Here is a 24,166-nt window from a genome sequence, read left to right as displayed (position 1 = left end):
CTAAGGTGCTTACATTCAATGGATCTCTCTGAGCATAGTGTAGCACAGCATAAACCCAGAGACTAAGATAAGGTTACCAGATTTTTTTTCAATGAATCCGGGGACACTTTTCAACTTCAATGGATTTTGTATGGGGACTGATTTGTAAATCCAGGGACTGTCCCTGGGAAACGGGGATGTCTAGTAACCTTACTCTAAGAGGCACTTAAAGAAAGGGGCTTTTCAGTGTCCCACTGACACCTCATGGCCATCTGGCACACTGATGGCTTCCACCTATGCTCTGCCATGAGGAAGGGCTTTTTGGTGTGGTGGTGTGTGTTTGGTAGTGGTGGTGGAGGAGTATTTTTCACTCCACAAGACACACTTTTTTCTTCCTAAAAAGTAAGGGGAAATGTCTGTGCGTCTTATGGAGCGAATGCGTGGTCCCTGGAGCCGAATTGCCCAGGTGCGAAAAGCAGATTATGCTTTATTATTATTTTTTTGAAAGAGGGAATTAGGTGTGGAAACAAAGCCGCTGATTGGCAAGCAATCGGGAGGGAGATAAGGCTGCTGCGGGAGGTGGGGAGGTAAAGACAGCGAAATTGCAAGGAGAGGAGACAGGAATACTAAAACAAGCAATGAGGAGAGAAATTAGAAGAAAAGGAGGAGCAAAAAATTGCTCCAGCTAAGGAAAAGACACTAAGGCAAACAAGAGGGAAAGGAGTGTTGAAAGGAAGCAGCTGATAAGAGGGAGATAAGCGATAAAGGAGGCTGCCTGGGAGGGGGGAGGTAAAAGCCGGTGGATCCCCAGGATTTTTGCATTGGGTCACCCCAAATTCACCATCAGATCACATAGCATGTCCATGGCTACAGCCTGCACCAAAAAAATCACACATCCGGTGTTATGTAGTGTAGTTTCACCCTGGGCCAACAGGGGGATACTGTATATAGTTTTCACTCAGGTCTGTAGATAGTTTTCACTCAGGTCCGCGCCAGTTATTTTAGGCGGGAACTCTGGGCTGTTGTGGTTACATTGTTGACAGCCGGCTGCCTATAAATACAGGCCGGCTGAGCTGTTCGCAGTCAGTTCTATTCCAGCTTACCATAATAAAGAGCTACTTGAAGAGATCGCTGTGCCGGCTGCTATGTCAACCCACGACTTAACACTGGCGACGAAGGTGGGATCGGATGGACATCAGAGCACAGCCAGATGCGGCCAGCCTCTGAACTGAGCTGAATCACTGAGCTGAATCACAGAGCGAAATCACTGAGCGAAATCACTGGGCAGAACCAATTCAGAGCTGACTGTTCTGGCTAGAGCACTGTGTTCCATCCATCGCCCTTCACGCCGGCATCGGAATCATGGCTTCACTTGTGCCTCTACCGCCTTTTGCGCCAGCCTCTGAATCATGGGACTCCTACCTCGCTCGGTTCGACTGCTACCTCCAAGCCAACGAGCTGACAGCAGTATCACAGGAGCGGAAGCGGGGCCTATTCCTCAGCCTCTGTGGGCCTGAGGTGTTTGAGACGGCCCGAGCGTTGGTTGCGCCTGAAGCAGTCCAGACAACACCATGGGACACGATCCAAGAGAAGCTCCGCAACCACTACGCACCAAAGCCGTCCAAGATTGCTGCCCGCCATGCGTTCTACCACCGGAACCAGGCAGAGGGGGAGTCAATCAACAACTACACCACCGCCCTGCGACAGGCTGCCATGCACTGTGAGTTCCGAGACTTAGACGATGCCCTGATGGATCGAATCGTCTGCGGGGTCCGGGACATCCATCTGCAACGGCGCCTCCTAGCCAAGACAGACCTCACGCTACAGAAAGCCATTGAGGAGGCTGTGGCCTCAGAAGCTGCCCCAGGAGATCCGCAAGTCCAGCAGCCCGCGTCTTGCTAGGGAGCCAGTTCCGGTGCATCATGAAGAGGCCAGCAGTGAGGAGGCATCCTCCAGTGAAGACGATGACGTGCACCAGACAAAGCGGGAGCGCAGGAAGTTCCAACAGAAGTCCAAGGGCCAACCGGAATGTGCTGGCTGCGGAGGCAACCATTCCCGTGCCAAGTGTCGATTCAGAGACGCCATCTGTAGGAGGTGTTCCAGAAGGGGCCACATCGCTAAGGTCTGCCGATCGGCTCCGTCTGACACCCCCCCTTCATCAACTCGCAAGTCCAAGTCTTCACTCCAGTCTGCCAAGGAAAGTTGTTTCGCTCTCACCAACTGCCGCTGCCCGTCTGGAACCACGATTGGCCAAACCGACTCACCTACGCGACGCAAGCTGAACGTCACGGTGCTCATTGAAGGAGCTCCATGTGACATGGAGATCGACACCGGGTCTGCCCTGTCCATCGTGTCATGGAGCACCATCAAAAGACTGGTACCCAGAGTGTCCAAAAGGCAACTCGACTCTCACCGCGTACACCTGAGAGACTACCAGGGAAACGACATTCCCGTGGTAGGCGTTGGCCGGTTCCGGATCGCCTTCAAGGATTTTTCGGGCCTGCTCCGGTTGGTGGTGGTCGAAGGTCAGCGGCCAAGCCTCCTAGGGCTAGACTGGTTTGATGCCCTCGGCCTGGAAGTCGCCGGCATCAACTGCATCTCTAACGCAGAGACTGAGGGTCTGGTCAAAGACTTTGCCGAGGTTTTTGACGGCACCTTGGGCCAATATACAGGTACGCCCATCTCCTTTAGCCTGGATCCACAAGTCGCCCCCATCAAGCTAAAGCCACGCCGGGTTCCCTTTGCTCTCAAGGCTAAGGTGGACGAACAACTGGACAAACTGATCGCCCAAGGAGTTTTGGAGCCGGTTGACCACGCAAAGTGGGAAACCCCCATCGTCACGCCTGTCAAGCCAGATGGGTCGGTGAGAATCTGCGCTGACTACAAGTGCACGATCAACAAGGCACTTCAGCAGCACGCTTATCCGGTTCCTGTTGTCCAACACCTGCTGCATTCCCTGGGTGAGGGTAAGGTATTCGCTAAGCTGGACCTTGCCCAAGCCTATCAACAACTGCCAGTCGATGATGCCACTGCTGAAGCCCAGACGATCGTCACCCACCGGGGGGCATTCCGTTGCCGCCGGTTGCAGTTCGGGGTGAGTGTGGCTCCTGGCATCTTCCAAAGCCTTATGGAGCGTCTCCTGCAAGGGTTTCCGGGCGTGGTACCATATTTTGATGACGTCTTGGTGTCTGCAGACTCACACCAGCAGCTGTTCGAGCGCCTCCGTGCCGTGCTGACCAGGTTCCAGGAGGCCGGGCTCAAGGTAAAAAGGGAGAAGTGCCAGATCGCCGTTCCACAGGTAGAGTTCCTGGGCTATCTTATCGATGCCTCCGGTCTTCATCCAACCACATCCAAGATCCGCGCTATCCAGCAGGCCCCCACTCCAAAGAACAAAACGGAGTTGCAGGCGTTCCTGGGGCTGCTGAACTTTTATAACATGTTCCTGCCCCACAAAGCCACAGTGGCTGAGCCTCTTCACCGACTCCTTAGCACTAAGACGCCTTGGGCCTGGGGTCATCGGGAGACGGCGGCCTTCAACGCGGTCAAGGCTCTCCTTTCTTCGGACAGTGTGCTGGTACAGTACAGTGAATCCAGGCCGCTGGTCCTTGCCTGCGACGCCTCACCTTTTGGCATCGGGGCTGTCCTTAGTCACTGTTTTCCAGATGGAAGAGAAGCACCGCTCGCCTACTTTTCCAGGACACTATCTCCGACGGAACGGAATTACAGCCAGCTCGACAAGGAGGCATTGGCACTTGTGGCTGGAGTGAAGAGGTTTCATGAATACCTCTATGGCAGGACTTTTGACCTCATCACTGACCACAAGCCACTCCTGGGCCTCCTCGCCGGTGATCGTCCAACTCCACCGGTCCTCTCACCACGCATGCTGCGATGGACTGTTTTCCTGGCTGCCTACCACTACCGGCTCATCCACCGCCCGGGAAAATCGATGGGCCATGCCGACGCCCTCAGCCGTTGCCCTCTTCCAGCATTTGTGGAAGACCCGGCTCCAGCTTCATCGCTCCTTCTGATTGAGGATCTTCCGGCAGCGCCTGTGTCGGCTGCCGCTGTGGCCTCCGCATCTGCCCAGGATCGCACCATCAGCCGGGTGCTCAACTGGGTGTGGAGGGGGTGGCCACAAGGGCCCTTTGCATCGGAGTTCCAGCCCTTCGCAACCAGACAACATGAACTCTCAGCTCATCGCGGCTGTCTGCTGTGGGGAGACCGCGTCGTGATTCCCCAGGGACTCCGTCAGCGCGTCCTGGAGGCTCTGCACGTTGGCCACCCGGGAATTGTCAAAATGAAGGCGTTGGCTCGGTGTTACGTCTGGTGGCCTAATATGGACGATGCCATCACTGCCTGGGTGTCCGCCTGTCAAGCGTGCCAGGAGTCGAGGCCTGCACCACCGGCAGCTAAGGGACACACCTGGGAGACGCCAAAGACACCCTGGTCGAGGGTGCACATCGATCTGGCTGGCCCCTTTCACGGCCGGACCTTTATGGTAGTGGTGGACGCCTATTCCAAATGGCTGGAGGTCGCCCTGATGCCCTCCACCACTACCGAAGCTGTCATCCGGGTGCTGCGAGGCCTGTTTGCAACGCATGGGTGTCCTGATGTCCTTGTCTCTGACAACGGACCGCAGTTCACGTCAGGCACGTTTGAGCGGTATCTTTTGGGACTGGGCATCCGCCATGCCCTAACGGCACCCTTTCATCCATCCAGCAACGGGCAAGCGGAAAGAATGGTGCGCTCGACAAAAGAGACACTGGCGCGCCTGGACCGGGGAGACTGGCATGAGCGGGTCGCCGAATACTTGTTCGTGCAACACATCACCCCTCATGCGGCCACAGGGAGGAGTCCTGCGGAACTGCTTATGGGCCGCCGCCTCAGGTCACCGCTCGACCGGCTACACCCAGACTTTGCCGTGGCTGAACCCCCAGGCTGTGCCAACGCACCACGGTCATTTGTCCCAGGAAACCAGGTCTTTGCCCGGAACTATGTGGGGGACATCCCTTGGGTGCCAGCCACAGTAGTGGGAGTCACTGGACCTCGCTCGTACCAGGTGGCACTCGAAGACGGACGCTTGTGGCGACGGCACATCGACCAGCTTAGGCGCAGGGTTGGGGACTTGGACACTACTGAGGTGCCCCCAACTGCGCTTGCGGCTCCAGAAGAGACACGTACAGATGGCGAGGCCCCACCTACACCTCCCTCGCAAACTGCCAGCGTGGAGCCGAACCAAGCCGTTTCAGAACAGACTCAGACCACTCCACTTGCGGAGGCTCCACCCACAGCAGCGGATCCAGGGGAGTTGGTTCCAACGCCACCTAGGGTCGCACCACAGCCTCAGCGAGAACTGTGTGGCCCTCCGGACTTGGCTACCAGTCCCCGGCGGTCTGGCAGAGTTTCCAGGCGCCCAACTCATTTAAAGGACTATGTTGTTGGACAGGTATCACTGTTGGTCTAAGTATGGGAAATGTAACCGATATGCTTTTGTGCCTAATTGAACCATTACGCGTAGTGCTGTATATAAGGAAACCATTACGATTGTAACTAACGCCTTATCTCGGTGGGGAGGGGTGTTATGTAGTGTAGTTTCACCCTGGGCCAACAGGGGGATACTGTATATAGTTTTCACTCAGGTCTGTAGATAGTTTTCACTCAGGTCCGCGCCAGTTATTTTAGGCGGGAACTCTGGGCTGTTGTGGTTACATTGTTGACAGCCGGCTGCCTATAAATACAGGCCGGCTGAGCTGTTCGCAGTCAGTTCTATTCCAGCTTACCATAATAAAGAGCTACTTGAAGAGATCGCTGTGCCGGCTGCTATGTCAACCCACGACTTAACATCCACTGTTTCATGGGGCCGCAATGGCGGAAGAACATGGTTACAAAGCACAGGTCCACGTGGATTCTCAGGATTTTTGCATTCGGCTACCCCAAACTCACCGTCAAATCACATGTCTGTGGCCACAGCATGAACCACAAAAATCACACATCCACTGTTTCATTCAGAATCTTGTTTTTCTTGTATTCCTCCTCTAAAAACTAGGTGCACCTTATGGTCAGGTGCGTCTGCAAGATTTGGCATGCCTATTGGCAGGTGCTTTTGTTTGGCAGACTGGCTTCTGCAGCCTTACCAAAAAAAGTACTAATTGCCTTTTCCTTTTTTTTACCAATCCACCTGCCTTTAGATCCCTGTGTTAGCCAATAAAATGGGGAAAGCAACTGTTTAAAAGCTTCCATGGCTGGTACCTGAGAGCAGATTCTTACCTATGCGGCTATTCGTAGTTCTAGATTCCTGCAGAACAATAACATCATTCCCTTCCACATTTACAGTTGTTTGTGGGCCTTTGTCACCTGGTTCATTTTCTCTGTTTTAGTCAGCTTTGCACAGGCCAGTTCCAAAAGCTACTAAAACACATGATGTTCTTTGATTTCAGCAACTTGTGGATGAGGATCTAAACAGACTAACACAGTTTGAAAAACTTCAAGAAGTTAAAAGAATGAGTTTTCATGACAGCAAATAGCTTAGCAATAAAAATAGGACATGAATTGCAAGATATGGCATCTGTTCCTTGTGAGATGTGTGAACCAAGGAGTTTAATTAATAGTTATTATACAAATGGGACATCTTGACTTGAACATCATACTTCAAAATTCCAAAATGTCTTAATAAAAATACTTGGCTTGTTACATTGGTATCTCAGTCTTTTGGGTGGTCTCCCATCCAAAAACTGTCCAGGTTCATACTTGCTTAGCTTTACAGTTGGGTGTTTTCAAGACTTCTCTGTTTTAGACAGATGTTATATCAAGCTTTTGTTGTTTGTGTTGATTTTGGCTTCATTTTAATCAGTGCAGCCAATTCTTGCTTCTTTCCTTCCTAAGTTTAGTTTCATTTTTGGAGGATATGTGGGGGGAGCTTTCTTCCAATCCTCCTGTTGCGAAGATAAAATAATGTGTAGTCTTTAGGCGGAACTAAACCCATAAACTACAAGGTTACTAAAAATGCGAGACCATTGCCAAGAAAAGCAACCCATGTCTAGTTTCTCCATAATGTGAACTATGTGATGTGACGTTACAGTGTTGTGAGTGTTCAGCATCAGGGGTAGGAACTGGTGGCCTTCCAGTGGTTGTTGGGCTCCAACTCCCATCAGCCTCAGCCAGCATGGCCAATCGTCAGAGATGATGGGACTTGTATTCCAGCCACATCTGGAGGGCCACATGTTTCCCACTCCTGTGCCACTTCATTGCAACATGGGAAACATATGGAATGATGATGTCATAGCACACATTTCACGACTACATATTTCAGAGGACAAGAGACATCGGGCATGGGGTTGCTATTTTCAGTAGCTATCCTGTGTTTTGATAGCATAAAGCTGTAATGGAGTGGGTCTCTCCCACAGAAGTGAGACAACTCTGGCAGTAATTATCTCAGATTTATTGCTTAAACACGTAAATCACTCCGGAGCTCAGTCCTCGGCGTCTTCTCCCAAGCTTGCTGTTGCCAAGTCTGAGCTCCGCCTCTTCCTCCCCCAGCAACGAACCCCCCCTTTCTTTTTCCCGCCTCTTGCATATTCTCGTGAGTCTATGCGTTTTTGGACAGGCTGTTTCTGGTGCCCCTGCTGCTGAGCCTGAACTTGAACTGACAGTTTGTGTTTCCCCCCTTGGACTCCCCCCTTCCTGCTCTTTGCTTCAGGTTACAGACTCCGCTAACCCCGAAATAGTATCTCAGGTTAAGAACTTTGCTTCAGGATGAGAACAGAAATTGTGCGGTGGCAGCAGGAGACCCCATTAGCTAAAGTGGTGCTTCAGGTTAAGAACAGTTTCAGGTTAAGAACGGACCTCCAGAATGAATTATGTTCTTAACCCGAAGTACCATTGTACACAGAGATTAGGTTTCTACTGCAGCTCGGCTGCCCTCCCTCCATTTTACACTCCAAGCTTATCTCATCTCCTTGGCTCTCAGGGCGCTCAGCCTCTGCTAGCTATGTCTCATCTCTGACAATAGCCTACCCCCCCCCCCTTTTATCAAAATGCTCACAGTATACAGGTCATAGAATGCGACATTATACTGAATGGTTAAATCTGGGCTGACTTCAAGGGTCAGCCGTGTCAGGCACTAGAGGAGACCTGCACTCCAGCAAGATGCCTGCCGCCAACTCCCAGAGCACCCATTGTCCTACTGCTTCCCCTTTGGGATATTGCTGGCTGTTCACCTGCCCTCTCCAAGCAAGCGAGAGCAACAGGTAAAACAGAACATCAGACAGTGGCACAGGCTGGACTGAGAGGGAGAGCAAGAAAGCAGCCAGTGGTGAGAGGAGGGAGACCTGAGGGCATTTTGTCTAAGGTCTCCATAAAACTTGGAGCTGGGTTAACAGATCTTCTGGAGTTTAATAGCGTCCCCCAACCCTACTGTTTCCCCATTTATTTGCTCTTATGGGCTCAGAGTAGCTTTCGTATGGTTCCCAGATGATCTCCCAGCCGACACCTTGAAGTACCAGACCTATTCAGTTTAATCCACAAAACTACGCCATGTACCTTCAGACCATTCCTGGGCACCCCCTATTAAAAAGTATACCGTATTTGGTTTCACTATGATTGCTCTCCTCTTGGTAGGGGTGTTTGATTAATTTCCCCTTGTTTCTTGCCTTTTGCCTAGGTTGAAGGGGACCAGCTGCCCCCAGGGCATACAGTCAGCCAATATGAGACGTGCAAGATCAGGACAATAAAAGCTGGCACTCTGGAGAAGCTTGTGGAGAACCTTCTAACAGCCTTTGGGGACAATGACTTCACCTACATCAGTATATTTCTGTCCACATACAGGGGCTTTGCATCTACAAAAGAAGTTCTGGAACTTCTCCTTGACCGGTAAGATTGAAAGGCTATTTCAAAAATAGTTTAAAATTATGCCATACAAACTGTCACAAGGGATTAACCATAACAGATTTGTAGATGCATGTAATGAGGTGAAGTTTGATTTTTGAATTATTGTTAACTTGAGTGACTTTTAAGATGTATTTTAAAGTAAGGGTCTACTACCACCTACCGTTTCAGTTCAACAATTAGCACTGGGACTACTTTGTGCCTTCATTGCGCTTCATTTTTTATTCTGAAGAGAAAGTACAGGCTTTTAGCCCTCATGCTAGTAAGGGAAAATGGAAAAATGAATTTGCTTCTGGGGCGGAGATTTAGTGTGGTGTATTTATGCCTGAGGGACGCAGGTGGTGCTGTGGGTAAAACCTCAGCGCCTAGGACTTGCCGATCGCATGGTCGGCTGTTCGAATCCCCGCGGTGGGGTGCGCTCCCGTCGTTCGGTCCCAGTGCCTGCCAACCTAGCAGTTCGAAAGCACCCCCGGGTGCAAGTAGATAAATAGGGACCGCTTTATAGCGGGAAGGTAAATGGCGTTCCGTGTGCTGTGCTGGCTTGCCAGATGCAGCTTCGTCACGCTGGCCACGTGACCCGGAAGTGTCTCCGGACAGCGCTGGCCCTCGGCCTCTTGAGTGAGATGAGCGCACAACCCTAGAGTCTGGCAAGACTGGCCCGTACGGGCAGGGGTACCTTTACCTTTACCTATTTATGCCTGACTTAGTCCTCAAATAGCTACATTTTCCCGCCTCCCTATCACTTCTGGAGTGCAGGTCGCTGCTTTGGAGGAATCACTCATACAATCCGAGGTGCTGCCAGGCTTGAGGGGCCTCCTGGAAGCAGCTCATCCAAAAGGCCCCCTCCCAAATTTGACCCTGCTCCCACTTAACCCTGCCAGCGTCGCCTTCACCCCAGCATTTATGCGTTCATGCACACATGCTCTACCTGCCTTCCTCTCTCATGCCAGTCCTTGCTTTGTGGCTAGCCCTCTCATTCCCTCCCCCTCACTTGGAGACTTAGTCAACAGGATGGCTAACAAGGGAGTTTGCTGAATCCAAGCCTACCACTAGACTTAGTTTTAAACTTGCCCTTGTGCAAAGAGAGTGCAGTGAACTCAGCCACTCAGATGCTATCCCTACAGCTGCAGAGCCTTCTCTGGTGTCCTCATTTGTTCTGCTGCCCCAGAGGTGGCATTTGAGCGGCTGAGCTTTCTGCCACTTCTCTTTGCACTGTGGGAAGTTTTACAGTTAAAGTAAAATGACAAAGCAGCTGCTTCAGGTAGTAGGAGCAGTGTTTTCTAGCACAGTGCTGCTTGCTAGCCGCTGACAATTATTTGGGGGCCTTGGACTTATTGCCTGCTAGTCTGATGGCAATGGTGGCACTGATGACAAGATGGGAAGTAAATAGTGTACATCTGTCATTTGTCTTTTACAGAAAGAAAAGTGAAGCATGCTTAAGCAGAGAAATAAAGTTACTGGGAATAGTCACCCAGTTTTCCCTTTCCAAGAAACCAAGATGTGTGTTTGTGTGTGTGCGATCTCTAACACAGAATGCCCAGCAACTCACCAAATGGAAATCCTCAGGATTGCAACACTTAAAGTGGTGTGAAACCAATATAATTTTGAACTGCAGCTAGGGTTTCTGTCTCCTGTTCTTTAATTTGCAGGGAGCTGCTCTGACAGTGCAAGCTGTATGCTTCTGTTCACGTTCTCCTTTGCAGGCAGGCACACTTCGGTCACACAGTCAAAGAGGACAACTAAACTTGCCTCTTCGTACAGACTGCTTTGCCAGCTTCACAAAATCCATGTGATTTCCTGTGGTTTGTGCTGTAAATCCAGAGTTGAAAGTGAACAAGATTTTAAAAACAAAACACCAGGAACCAATCCCTTACAGATTCTGTACAAGGGGCCACTGTTAAGGATGAATTTTCATTGCAAGCCATGGCTTTCAATTTCCTTTTGAGGGACATCTTGCATTGCAAGGCAAGGGGGTGATTTGTATGCTGTTCTCCTGAGCAAGGCTGAGCTTCCTGTGGGGAGGTCTGCTTTAGTCATGGCTGGCTGGCTGAGGCACAGAATTGGGGGTGGCTGAGGGAAGCTTGTAGTGCAGCTGTTCATTGTTGTTCCTACTTTGTAGTTTAACAAAGAACATCAGTTTGCAGACTGCCAATCGAGCACTTTCATAAAACGCAAGGCTATATATAGTATGTGCACTCCCTTCAAACAGGGGTTTGACTGTCGGTGGAAAGGTGACTGGACCTAAGCAGCCATCCAACAATTGTGGGCTTGATAGCTTTGGGTCCAAATTCAAAGTTGTAACATGTTGGGGTTTTCTTTATAATTAACAAAATGCAAGGAGGTTGTATGTTTCAGGTGGGGTTGCAGATACATGGCTTCTGTTAGCAGAACTAAGGATTAATTCATGACCCCAGTTGAGGAGGGTCACCAGCTTGCCCTTGGTGGTGGGTTTATGGGGAGGGTCTTTCTGGGACCTCCTGTTTTGTTTTGTTTCCTCCATTTTTAAAGCAGCGTAACAGTATGCTACAAACCCAGAAAAAAACTTTTTTTAAAAAATGAAATGGTGAAAAGCAAAATAATGTCTCAACACATACCAAATCATAATTATTAAATCAACATTTTAAATAGAATTGAATCATTCTACAAAGTCAGTAATGGCTCCGTTTAAAATATATTTAATCTTTTATAGCAAGAGGCTGGGTGAGTTTGTTGGTTGTTGTTAATATTAGAATATTTCTTAATCTTCACAGCCATCCCTTAGACATCCGGTAGAGCAGGAGACTCTTAATCTCAGGGTTGTGGGTTTGAGCCCCACATTGGATGAAATCTTCCTGCTTTGCAAGGGGTTGGACTAGATGACCCTCATGCTCCCTCCCAACTCCACAATTCTTTGATCCCACTAATAAACAATAATGACCCCACTTCTGTTTCTAGGTGTAATGATAAAATTTGTGTCCCTTTAAATAATAATTCCTTCTGTGAATTTAAAATTAAATCTCTCTGGAATCTTAAACGCACTTACTTGGGAATAAGTTTTATTGAACTCAGTGGGAGTTCTTTCTTCTGCATAAATGTGTATAGGTTTGCACAGTAAGTTATTTTATAGCACTTAACAAATATCCCTGAACCATATGAAGTAGAAAATCCCTTAATTTATATTCTCTTCAGTCATAATTTGAACCAGCTCCATAAAATGCCCTTAATAGCTCTGGGGTTAAATGCTACCACAATGGGTTTTAAAGAAAAAGAAGCCCCACTTTTTATATTTATATGCAGCTTTTTCTTCTAAAGATGATGCACAAAAGTGGAAACCAATAATATTCAAACAGTCTCATATTAAGCGGTTCAGGGATACCAAAACTAAAAATCTGTTTTACGAAGTTTCTCTGTGAGACTCTTGGCAGAGAAGAGACTGTGAGCAGGTTCAGTTAGTGAACCCCACAACCGAAGCCTGCAGAAGGACTTCCACTGTTGCAATAGGGCTGCCACCCCTCCCCCCCTGCATCCTCTCCCCACGCCCCTGAAATTGGCTGGTGGGGGCCAGGAGAACCCATGGAACAGAACAGCGCAAGGCAGGAGAAGAGGGTGGATCATTCCATTTAATGGGGCTCCTTGGGGCCCTAAGTAATGTTAATCAAACTGTGATAACGGTAAGAATCATATGACTTCCAAAGCATTCTGCCATATAAATGCAATCGGAAAAGAGGCCGTTCCCACAGGCTTTATGGGCAGACAGGCAAAAAAGAGTAAAAAAAAAATGGTGAGAATCACCATAGGAAATGAAATGAAGAGAAATTAACTAATGGGTAAAAGCTAATTTCTTCAAATTCAGGCTAAGAACCAAAAACTGATGGGGACAAGTTCTAATCTCAGGAAGCGAGGCATTCCAGAGATAAGGTTAAAACAAGGGAGGAGGGTCAGAAACAAGATGAGATTTTGGGTTTGACAAGAAGTCAAATACCTTTAGAGAGGGAAGTATAAAGAGAGCAAAAAGATAAGGAGCCAGAACTTGCAGACATTTCTAAGTTAAAAGAAGTTTATTAAACCCTATTGGGAAATCAAATCAGTGTAGAGCAGTAAGGAGAGGGGAAACATGGGGTTAATAGGAAGAGGAGGAGGAGGAAGGAAGGGACTTTCAGAAGTTTAAAATTGAGGAGAAATCAGGTTGACGGTAAGGATAGGAAAGACCATCTTTCAGAGCATTGCAAGGATCAGGGGGTATAGGCCTATTGTGAGAATTAAGCAGAATAGTTATAGTATCAGTTTGAAAGAAAAGGCTTCATACACATTTACCTGTGAGTGAATCCTATTGAACTCTACAGGTTTTCCAAGATTTAGGGAAGTCTCCATGTGTCTCCTCCTCCTCAGACATCCACATTCATATGGGTAGCTGGGCAATGGCCAGGAAGAGCCATGTGGCATCAGGGGGAGTGGAAAGAGCAGGACCCTGGTCAGCTGGGTTTCAATAAGAAGTATGTCTCCATCAGAGGCAGATGGATGTTGACTGGATACCCTTTGTTGCCGCCATAGAACTTGTAAAGCATTGTGCTTTTAACTGAGTGAAACAGCACCACCATCTTCTCTAAATTTCCAGCTTTTTCTCTAGCCCCTTTATCTGCAGAGATACATGGAGAAATCCAAAATTCACAGTAGGACCATATCTGTATTAGGATTAACTAAAATGTCATAAAACAGTGAACAATCTTTCAAGTTCTCCAGAATTCTTCATCAAGCAAGATGTTTTAGTGGGGAAAGGAGGGGGAGGCTGGGAGTGCTGTAGTCACTCCCCAGGCCTGAAGCTCTTGAGCTAAAATGCAGGGCTTTTTTGTAGGCATAATTTGTTTCGTTTCTCAAGATGCAAGGCAGATTGTCAGATGTTTTCAGGACAGGACACATTTTTAAAATTAAAGTCTAGTAGCCATTCAGTTCTGCCTCCAGCCTTAAGGTCTTTGGGGAGCCAGAGGGCACAAGTAAAGGGGTGTGTGGCAGTCTTTGTATTAGCAAAGCTGGATATTATTTTTTAAGTGGTGTGCCAGGTAAAAGTCAGCTGGAACAAAAACTGGGTACCATTATCTAGTGTTTGGAGGACACTGAATGCCAGATAAAAGAGTACTGGAGAACTGAAAAGCTTGCTCCCTGTTGTGCAATATTTTTGTTAGTCTTACTAATGGAATTTCCCTATTGTGGAATTTGTTTTTTTAATGAGTCAGCACAGCTACCTGTGCTTTTCATAACAGGGAAATGTGCAAGCTGTGTTTCTGTTTTTCTATTGGCGGATGGAGAGGGAAAGTGGGGAAGAAGGCTGGATCTGAAGCTTGCCCCAGAATCCATTTACTGTACCTGCTTAAACTCTTGTTAAAGTTGAATTTCTAAAACTCCAATCCTCTACTCACTTACAGTATGAGGAAGCAAGTCCCCAAGGAGGTTTACGTCTGGTTAGTCTTGTATAAGATTGCATTCTAAGTAATTTTAACCATATCAGACATACTTAATTTTTTGCTATCCCACATTGAGTTATAAAGGCCCATCTGCACACCTGGAAGTTCTTTCACTATAGAATTTTGTACTACAGCCCTGCTTTGTTCCTCTTGATACAGTTCCTAATCTGAAAATCAAAATTGCCTCAGTCATGAGACTTTAATTGGTAGAAGAGGCTTTAGGGAGCAACTTGTGAGCATTTCTCTTTCTATTATACACAAATGGGGCATAAAATCAGGAGTTGTTATCCTTGCAATACAGTTGATGCAGCTTCAAATGATGATTTGGTCATCCGCCTTACCTGTCCTCCTGGTACTTCAGGTGGGCTATCAAGTTTTTAAAATATGTTTCCTGAAAGTGCCACTTATATGTTCATACAGTTCTAAAGTAAAGGTAAAGGGACCCCTGACCATGAGGTCCAGTCATGAATGACTCTGGGGTTGTGGCGCTCATCTCGCTTTATTGGCCGAGGGAGCCGGCGTACAGCTTCCGGGTCATGTGGCCAGCATGACTAAGCCGCTTCTGGTGAACCAGAGCAGCGCATGGAAACGCCGCCTATCTTCCCACCAGAGTGGTACCTATTTATCTACTTGCACTTTGACGTGCTTTCGAACTGCTAGGTGGGCAGGAGCAGGGACCGAGCAACGGGAGCTCACCCCGTTGCTGGGATTCGAACCGCCGACCTTCTGATCGGCAAGTCCTAGGCTCTGTGGTTTAACCCACAGCACCACCCATGTCCCGCAGTTCTAAAACTCACTCTTTAAAACAAAGTGGCCAAATTGCCTGATGAAAGTAGATTCATTATGTCACAGGTGCCAGCCAGTCAAAGTTGTGCACAGACAGAATCTGATGCAAACTGGAAACTGATATCACCCTAATTTGAACTTGGAGAAAATTTGTCTTTATTGCAGTGTGCTTCATGGGTGTAGCCAAAGGGAGGCAGGGAGGGGCAGCTGCCACCCCCATCAAGTAAAGCAGAAGGAATACTTAACTGACCAATCACAATGGTTCTGCCCCCACTAACAAAAGTCCTGCTCCCCACAACAAAAGTCCTGGCCGCACCCATGGTGTGCGTCTATAGTTGTCTTACTTCTCAATAGTGTTTCATTTGCTCTCAACCTAAGATAATTCTATTTCATTTCATTCTAGCTCATGTTTTCTCTTACATATCCCTCTGCAAATTTAGGGGTGTTTCATGACATTACGTAGCAGCCTTGGTATGCCACTGACTGTGCACTAGACAAAGAACCCTTGGCAGGGAACCACAGCTAATCCCCACAGTCTGAAGCAACCCTTAATAAAGAAAATGTTCTGGTTTGTCAGTGTGGAAGATTCTTTACCATGTAGTAGTTTTGAGAACAAGTTATTCTCTAATTGCATGCTGCATTCTTTGATTCATATACAAATGTGGGAAGATGTGTGTGAGTGGGGAGGGGGGACCCAGTAGCTCAGTGGGCGCAAGCAAGGCATGCTGTTTCCCTCCTATTTCTCCTCAGTGTGACATGGAAAGCTCAGGTCCTGCTGCCAGCAGAGAGTGCCGCAATACCTTAAGTTCATAGCACACAGTCTTCTCACAGCGGGAGACCCCAGATCACACTAAACAGACATTAAGTGTGTCCAACGCAGTGGTCATGTGCTTGTTCTGCAATTCCACAGATAACACCATAAAAATTTAGTACTGATTCATACCCAATGCACTTTACAACAGAAGAAAGTGATGCTGCAGAAAAGGGATAAAAAAATGTTCAAAGTTGAATCATTGTCAGACACACATTGCTTACTTGATACAAAATGCATAACTATATGAAACATGGATGGGGAACCTGCAGCCACACACAGCCTGATGTTGATGAACAACTCCCATCATCCTTGACCATTGGTCATGCTGGCTGGGGCTTATGGGAGTTGGAGTCTGACAACATTTGGAGAGCCACAGGTTCCCCATCTCAGATATATTGCATATGGAAGCATGTAATAATAAACATACATAAACTGTAGTGAAAGTATGTTAATGTTAATTCAAATTCTGCATTGGTTAGGAAAGTTAGTACCAAGCTCTTCATTCCTTATGTATATAATTGATTTGCTACATTAGCTTTTAGAAGTTTGCCTGCTGTTTGTGGAAGACTTTTAAGCACTTATTTTATGCATTGATACTTCCCTGGAGCCCTTGGAACAGTCAGAAATAATATATAAATGAATATTTACAGTCCTGTAAAAGGAGCTCTAGAAAGCATGGATGTTTTCATATTCCTGATGGAGAGTTTGTGTAATCAGGTCTTTTAAACAAAATATTTATGTAAAAAAGAGTTCACATTTGGAACTACTGAACTATCTACCTGGCTTAGTAACCCTCATGAGATACTGATGGCCAAGAAGCAGCTGGGGGGGGGGGGCAAGAGAAAGAGGAAAGGCTGCGTTTCACTTTTTTCCTGCCTTTCAGCTCCTTAGCTGGTCCTGTGGCAGCAGCCTTCCAGTGGTGTTAAACTTCCTGTTATTTGCTAGTTAGGGAGCAGGGGAGTTTTTAATCAGCTCTTAATATCAGATTCCTTAAACATGGCTCTCCCCTCCACCCACCCTTTTATTTTTAACCACTGCCTACAGTTTATATTTTCCTGTTGCATTTAGATATGGAAACCTGGAGATCTCAAACTGTGAAGAAGATGGGAGCCAGAACTCTGCTGAGACCAAAACACTACTCAGGAAGTAAGTGTCGCATTTCTCTGAACAGCAAAAATCACAGCCAGAATGGAATACTGAGAAAAGGATGTGGTCAGCTAGTCCTTGGTAAACTTTACATCAATCGGCTTATTGCGTGCTCAGCTGCAGAGCCTCCACCACCCTGGGGCAATGGCTCTGCATGCAAAGTTTAGGTGGCCTAACAGGGATTTTGTGCAGAGTAGCTGTTTTTTAAGGAGAGTAAGGACATGAGAAGCTGTCTAAGGGCATCCAGAATGGCTTGGGGCAGGCGGGATGTTTGTTGCCTGGTGTCCAACTCAATGCCCGGGTAAGACAGGGAAGTGGCAGGACCTTCTGTTTCTTCTGCTGCTAACGGAATGCCAAAGTCAGCAGCCATCTGTTGGAATAAATACAACACATCCTGACAGGAATCTGAACCTGTTGGGCCAATAATCATCTAAATAATGTGTGATATGCCCGGAACAGGACTTAAGCTTAGTGGCCCATTTTACAAATGTACTGAAGGTTTCAAAGGCTGCGCATGTGATAGAGCACCCCATGTTGTTGTTGTTTAGTCGTTTAGTCGTGTCCGACTCTTCGTGACCCCATGGACCAGAGCACGCCAGGCACCTCTGTCCTCCACTACTTCCCGCAGTTTGGCCAGACTCATGCTGGTAACCTCGAAAACACTATCCAACCATCTCGTCCTCTGTCGCCCCCTTCTCCTTGTGCTCTCCATCTTTCCCAGCATCAGGGTCTTCTCCAGGGAGTCTTCTCTTCTCATGAGGTGGCCAAAGTACTGAAGCCTCAGCTTCACGATCTGTCCTTCCAGTGAGCACTCAGGGCTGATTTCCTTAAGAATGGATGCGTTTGATCTTCTTGCAGTCCATGGGACTCTCAAGAGTCTTCTCCAGCACCATAATTCAAAAGCATCAATTCTTCGGCGATCAGCCTTCTTGATGGTCCAGCTCTCACTTCCATACATCACTACTGGGAAAACCATGGCTTTAACTATACGGACCTTTGTTGGCAAGGTGACGTCTCTGCTTCTCAAGATGCTGTCTAGGCCTGTCATTGCCCTTCTCCCAAGAAGCAGGCGTCTTTTATAAAAAATTTGTGGCTGCTGTCACCATCTGCAGTGATCATGGAGCCCAAGAAAGTAAAATCTCTCACTGCCTCCATTTCTTCCCCTTCTATTTGCCAGGAGGTGATGGGACCCCATAGGCATTGCCTTATCCAAGTACCATTGATCCTGGAATTTGAAGCCTAGCAGGTGAAAGTCACTAGGATGAACAGGAAGCAGGCGAAAGGCCAACTCCATGTTACACTTTGCGAGCAATGCCCCACATCCACACTCCTTGATCAGCTTCATCACATGATCAAAGGAGGCATAACACACAGTACACAATTCCTGAGGGATGACATCATTTACTGAGCCCTGTTTTGGATGGGACAGATTGTTAATCATGTGGAACTCACTGGGCGTCTTCTTGGGAGCAATGGCCAAAGGTGATACATTGAGGTTATCAAATGGAGCATGAGAGAACGGGCCCACTATTCTGCCTAATTTTTTCCCCTTTAGAATCTTACACCATGCCACCTCTGGCATTTCCCTGACCGATTTTTGAATAGATGAGTTAGAGGGAGGAGGACACCTGCAGCTGGCATACGGAAGCCCTTGCTAAAACCTTTTACCAGTTATTCTACGGCCGCTTTTATCGGGATACAAGTGAAGAAAGGGGAGCATGGCAAGTAGGGGGACAGATGCAGCAAGAGAGGCGCCATGCCGGGCCACAACCACCGCTCATCGAGGAGGTACATTAAGCAGCCATTACATAAAGGAAGGCCACAACTTTGTTGCAACTGTGCAAAGGAGTAAACACCAGAAGCGCTGATTGCCACAAAGGAAGCCAAATGCAGGGACCAATGCGTGAAGAGGTTTATGAAAAGCAAGATAGCATTACTGATCCTACTAAAGGTTAAGAGCACAAGCTTATGCATGTCTGCTCAGACCTATGTCTTATTGAGACCCTTATAATTCTCTTGGGAGTTCCACTTCATCTAATGGTACATGAAAATACAGATGCTTCCAGATGGGAGTTTATTATGGAATCGGTGGTGCTTATGTCCACAGGTCTTTAGTTTTGTTTTTGTTTTGTTTTGCAGTATTTAAACAAGGCTGTGATCATCAAAGTGCCAACAGAAATGACTTCCTCTTTAAACATTTCATCCAGATTTCCCCTTACCAAGGAAAATCCAATAGGTACATAGGAACATAGCAAGCTGCCTCATACAGAGTCTTTCTGACTCAGGACACCCGTGCTTCTCAGACTGTCTGCTGTGAGGACAAGCAGTTTACTTTCTCTAGTGGGCCCTGGACTGGAAGCATATTTGGTCACGGAAGTGTCCCACCCAACCTGGGCTGTAGTGGAGTCAGGGACCAGCACTGGGCTGTGGACCTCCACTCTGAGCAGCCCTGACCAGCAGTGGCTCTCCAGATTCGGACAGGTACTGAACTTGGGGCCTCCTGCATTCAAAACAGACACTCTCACCACTGAGCTACTGTCCTGTATAACCAATTATACATCTGTAGTCACTGCTGATACAGAAGCATGTTGGCACATTTTGCAGGATTGGTGGTATGCCATGCGTCTGGTGGCTGTCCTCTATTGCCACACTTGTTTGTGCCTTACAATCTAACCATTTTGTTTCTGGCAACTGCCAATATTGGAATCCTATTTCTATTTATTGTTGCAGGATCTCCATGCTGAAAATGTGGGGGGTTACATGTGCAATTGTGGTGCCTCATTTGTTTTGGGGAGGCTTGGTCCTGGGAGCCAGTGCAGCAGAGTCATTGTTTGGCTGTTTGGCATGTTCTGCTTGGCTCACAGGCTTCTGCTGCTTGGAAGCCGGGACCAGATTGGGTTTCCCCTTGTCAATCCAAAGGTGGAAGGACTGGCTGCAACCATGACTCTTGCCACCAATCCGCTTTGCAAGCAAAATAAAATAAAATAAAGTTTGCCGATTTGCACCAGCAAGTGAGCACTACTGTTTGGAGCCCATGTTTTCACCTTCAGATAGTCATGCTAAATGTGTCCCCAAGGGCTGCATTTGCATATCATGATAAACTGTCTTATCATGACTGGAGTGAGCCTACGCTTCTTAAGCTCATGTGCTCCCCTCTCCCCTCTCCTGCTCAACAGCCACAAGGAAGGAACTTGGAAGCTTTTCCTTTTGCTTTCTGTTAACCCTGGTTTTTCATATTGTTCAAACCCAACTAACTGCAGTTAGTCTTAGCTATTGTTTGCTTGAAACAAGGCAACTTAAAACCAAGGCTTGTTTAAATAACCACAGTTAAAATTAAGCACAGTTTAAAGTTTAGTCATAATTCTAGAATGTGGTTATTTTATTTATTCATTAAATGTGTATACCGTCCTTCATTCGAACATCACAGGGCAGTTCACAACAAAAAATACAAAATGAGACCACAAAATACACTATACCACACTGACTCTAAAACTTAAAATCCTGGCAGTAAGAATAAAACTAGGGGTGGGAGTGTCTATTTCAGGATCTGAAGAGGCTTATAGTCTGTCTTTCTCACCTTTCCAGAAAGAATAGTATGGCTTCAGGCAAATGGATTAACCTTTCAGGCCTTGAGAAATGTACCATCTTGGTATATACCGGTACACTGTGTTTTCCTGTGTAGATCTGACTAGCTCTGTTCTTCTCCCTCTGTCCTTTTGTTATGAAGTACTTTGTATCACACGAGACAATTTAAACCTTGTCAGATATGCCTGGGAGACTTTAGCATAATATTGCGGGTACATAAAATGGCTGATAGCCAAAAGGGCCCTGGGCATGACTCCGGACTGAGCCACTGATTCCTGTCTGACTCTGGGCAAGTCTCTTGACCTTCGTATGTTTTGGTCAGTCCAGCTATAATATTGAACTAAATTGCTGCAGATGGGTCCCCCCCTTTCTCAGACACAATGGATATGTTTTGCTAGATTTCATGGGAAAATTAGTTGCTGCAGATATGAAACTTGGTGATATGGACTTGCTGCAGAGTGCAATACAAGATACGAAATGGTTTTCGGCCCTGAGTATATGTAAATGAGTATGTGTAGATTGTAGACTCCTCAGAGCAGAAGCTTTTCCTTTTAAAATTCTGGCAAGCTCCAAAGCGCATTGATGGTGCTGTGTAGATAAAACAAAGATAAAGAATCATATTTGCATGTTGCAAAATGGCAGCACCCGGGGCCTGGCTCTTGGGTGCATTTATCATATTGCAGAATATTAGAACCTGCAATAGCAATGGCTTTAATGCAACCTTGGGACTCTTTTAACGAAATATCGGTAATTACATTATTTCCTAAAACATAATAGATGGTTATTTTTCCTATCATCCTGTTTATGCTGCTTATTTTTTATTATTAATCCATGCAAAAATACAAATTGTGTTTTTTGTTCCTTTTTTCTTGGCAAAGTGTTTGAGTTTGTGTGGGACTCTAAAGCACGCCCTGCAGGCTATGCCTTGAGCAATCTGAACTGGAGGGGGGTGAGGAGGGCTACCCCATTGGCTTGGCAAGGCAAAAATGACAGAGAAGAGTAACTGAGGGGGAGGGCAGCAGTCCATAGCATCCTCCTGCTCACTGCTGCTTGGGTGTAGCAAGGGTTTTTGTTTGGGGGGGAGGGCAGCTGAATTTTTTTAGGGGATCCATCAAAGTGGCTGAGCTTTTTTAGGAGATTCCCCCCCCCCCAAGGTGTTGAGCATTTTGGGGGATATCAAAAAGAGGACATGACAGGGGCAGGCTTTGGTTGGGGGTGTCAGGCTTTTTCGGGGGGGGGGGGTACCACTCTTGGCTAGGCACATGCGCTGGAGCAGACAATACCTCTGAAGCAAGAAGCATACTTCAGTAGGCAATTACCGGCTTACTGACAGTAGCGTTATTTTTGTAACACTAAAAGACCAGATCAGGAAGAGTTAAAAATAACAGGGTGCAAACTGAAGTGAAATGGCATTGGGACTGTAGAATCTTAATCCAAACTGGTACCAAGAACTGGATCACATATCTAGTAACAGTCTCTACACAGATTAGATGTATTTCATTCTATTTAAATTATAGAAATCATTTCTACTGTAGCACCTAGATACATATGTTCACATATGCAAACTTAATGTAAACTCTGTCCTGTTTCTGGGAATGTATTCTCTCTTGGCATTGTGTAAGTGGCAATACTAACTACAGTTGTTTTTTAAAATGATGTTGATGATGATGCACTTTTCAGCTCATGGATTCTTTGTGGGCAGGATCTTTTTTGCCCTTTGTCTCCTCTTGGGTTTATTATTCATCCAGTAAAGCACGGTGTCCTGTTTCAGTGTTACATAAATAATTGCACCAAAGGAATGGACTTCAGAGAAGCAGCCACTGAATGAATGTGAGATGAGTGAAAGCATATTGGCTGAAGGCCTCCAGAGCCTGGGAAACCTGCAGTGGGATATGTTTAAAGTTTTGTTTGTGCTGTTGAATGCAATCAACTTTCATTCTTGCAAAGAGTAAAATAACAAAGGAAACCAATGTGGCTGAAATGAGGAGACAAAGGGCCAAATGGTGGCAATTAAGAGAACGAGAAAATGGGGAAGGTTATAAAAACAAGCCAGATTATTTGCACAATGGGGAAAGGAGGAAAAGTGAGTAATGGCAACAGTGGTTGAGGCATGGTCAATTTAAAAGCAAATATCATTAAAATGTAGAGGCCTGGCACAACATTCAGCAGTGCACCCTGGGGACCTAAGTGTACTGTCAGTTGCAATTATGGGGAAACCAGATATTCCATGGGTCTTTAGTTTTCATGCATGCCCACATAAAAACCAAGGACCACCATTCTAGAGGAGACCACATACTTTGTGTGTACCGATGTTACAGATTGAATCCAGGGGTTCTCCCAGCAATGCAGGTGTGGGATTTGGTGCTGAAGCAGCAGGCTCCATAGGGAGAAACTTCTTAGATTATTTTAGGAATGTGTCTTGGAAGATGACAAAACTACAATCTGTAATAGGGTGTGAATATTTTTTAAATGTTCATAGCCATTTAGAGTAGTTGATGGCCACCTGGCGGTATGTGGGCTGAGTTTTGCCCCCAGTACTGGCTGCATTTCAGCCTCCCTACCCTCCCGCATCTCTGCAAGGGAGGAAACTCCCATCTCTCTGGGTGGGCATGCACAATGGAATAACCACCCTCCTCAGTGTTTGATGGACAAAAACTGAAGCAGAGGTTGTGGTAGTTCATTGGCAAGGAAAGGTACATGTCTTTCTGCAAGGTACAAAGTGCACATATGAACCGGTCCTTGATCCAATGGGTGCCAAAGTATATGACTTCCCAAGTTGATCTTATTGTCCAGTCTGGCCTCACAAAATGAGGCTGCCATAGTCCGGTCTCATCAAAGCACCAAATATCAAACAAAATAAGGGCTAAAGCTAGTTGAGCTTCAAGCTTTTGGAAGCTGGCCTCTTCTTCCTCCCCCTTCCCCAGCCTTGTTTGTTATTCTCTGTAGAGGGCATTATCAAGAGCTTACTAAAGGGTGGAAGTATTTGTGAAGCACAAAACTCTCAGCCTGCATCTACAAGCTGTCACCCTCAAAAGCACAGCCAAGAATCAGTAGTGTGTTGTGGCCAAGACAATTACTATAAGCTAAACTTTAAACAAATGCATGGTTCATAAAAGTGAGGTTTATTAAAAACTTTGCAGAGAGCCATCTCTCATTGTGAAGAATGGAGTCAATTATGGCAGGTTTTTTTGGTCTGAGAATAAGCCTCCTAGCTGTATCTGTGTCTTTGACTTGACAGGGACCATTCTTCGCAGGGACCATTCAAGCTGCTGCAAGGTTTGGGTGCTTGTCCAAACTCTTTCCAGAAAGTGTTCCTCCCTAATACACTGATTAAATCGTCAGCTGATAGGAGGTCAGTGTGCTGCAAGCACTGTCTGCATAGCTTGTCTTTTTAAGTCCTTACAGACTGACATTATTTCGTTGGTGATAACTTTCATTTCAACTCCTCTGTGAGTGCCGCTGTGTACTTCATGCAAAAATAAAATAAAATAGTGTCTTCTACACTTTCCCACACTTCAGGGTAAATCACACGAAA

The 24,166-nt window shown here is 46.8% G+C and overlaps 1 protein-coding gene and 1 long non-coding RNA gene across 6 annotated transcripts in view; one reads left to right on the top strand and one right to left on the bottom strand.

Moving 5' to 3' along the window:
* RGL1 (ral guanine nucleotide dissociation stimulator like 1) overlaps positions 1-24,166 on the top strand; it is a 137,371-nt gene that overhangs the window by 81,814 nt on the left and 31,391 nt on the right. For 4 of the 5 annotated variants that reach the window (XM_028732209.2, XM_028732206.2, XM_028732210.2 and 1 more), the window contains 2 exons: positions 8,639-8,847; positions 16,969-17,046. In XM_028732209.2, the coding sequence (XP_028588042.2) occupies positions 8,639-8,847; positions 16,969-17,046 (287 nt within the window). The remainder of the gene's footprint in view (positions 1-8,638; positions 8,848-16,968; positions 17,047-24,166) is intronic. The other variant, XM_028732208.2, reaches the window with a different exon arrangement.
* Positions 17,261-20,728, bottom strand: LOC144327733 (uncharacterized). Its single transcript, XR_013392806.1, has 2 exons — positions 20,624-20,728; positions 17,261-17,416 (listed from the first exon to the last, which is right to left on the bottom strand). It is a non-coding gene; the product is annotated as an uncharacterized LOC144327733 (long non-coding RNA).

The sequence above is a fragment of the Podarcis muralis genome, chromosome 5 (genome assembly GCF_964188315.1).
Source record: "Podarcis muralis chromosome 5, rPodMur119.hap1.1, whole genome shotgun sequence".
Lineage (NCBI taxonomy): Eukaryota > Metazoa > Chordata > Lepidosauria > Squamata > Lacertidae > Podarcis > Podarcis muralis.
Note: the sequence above shows the minus strand (reverse complement) of the source record. Positions and strands in the feature narration are given on the sequence as shown.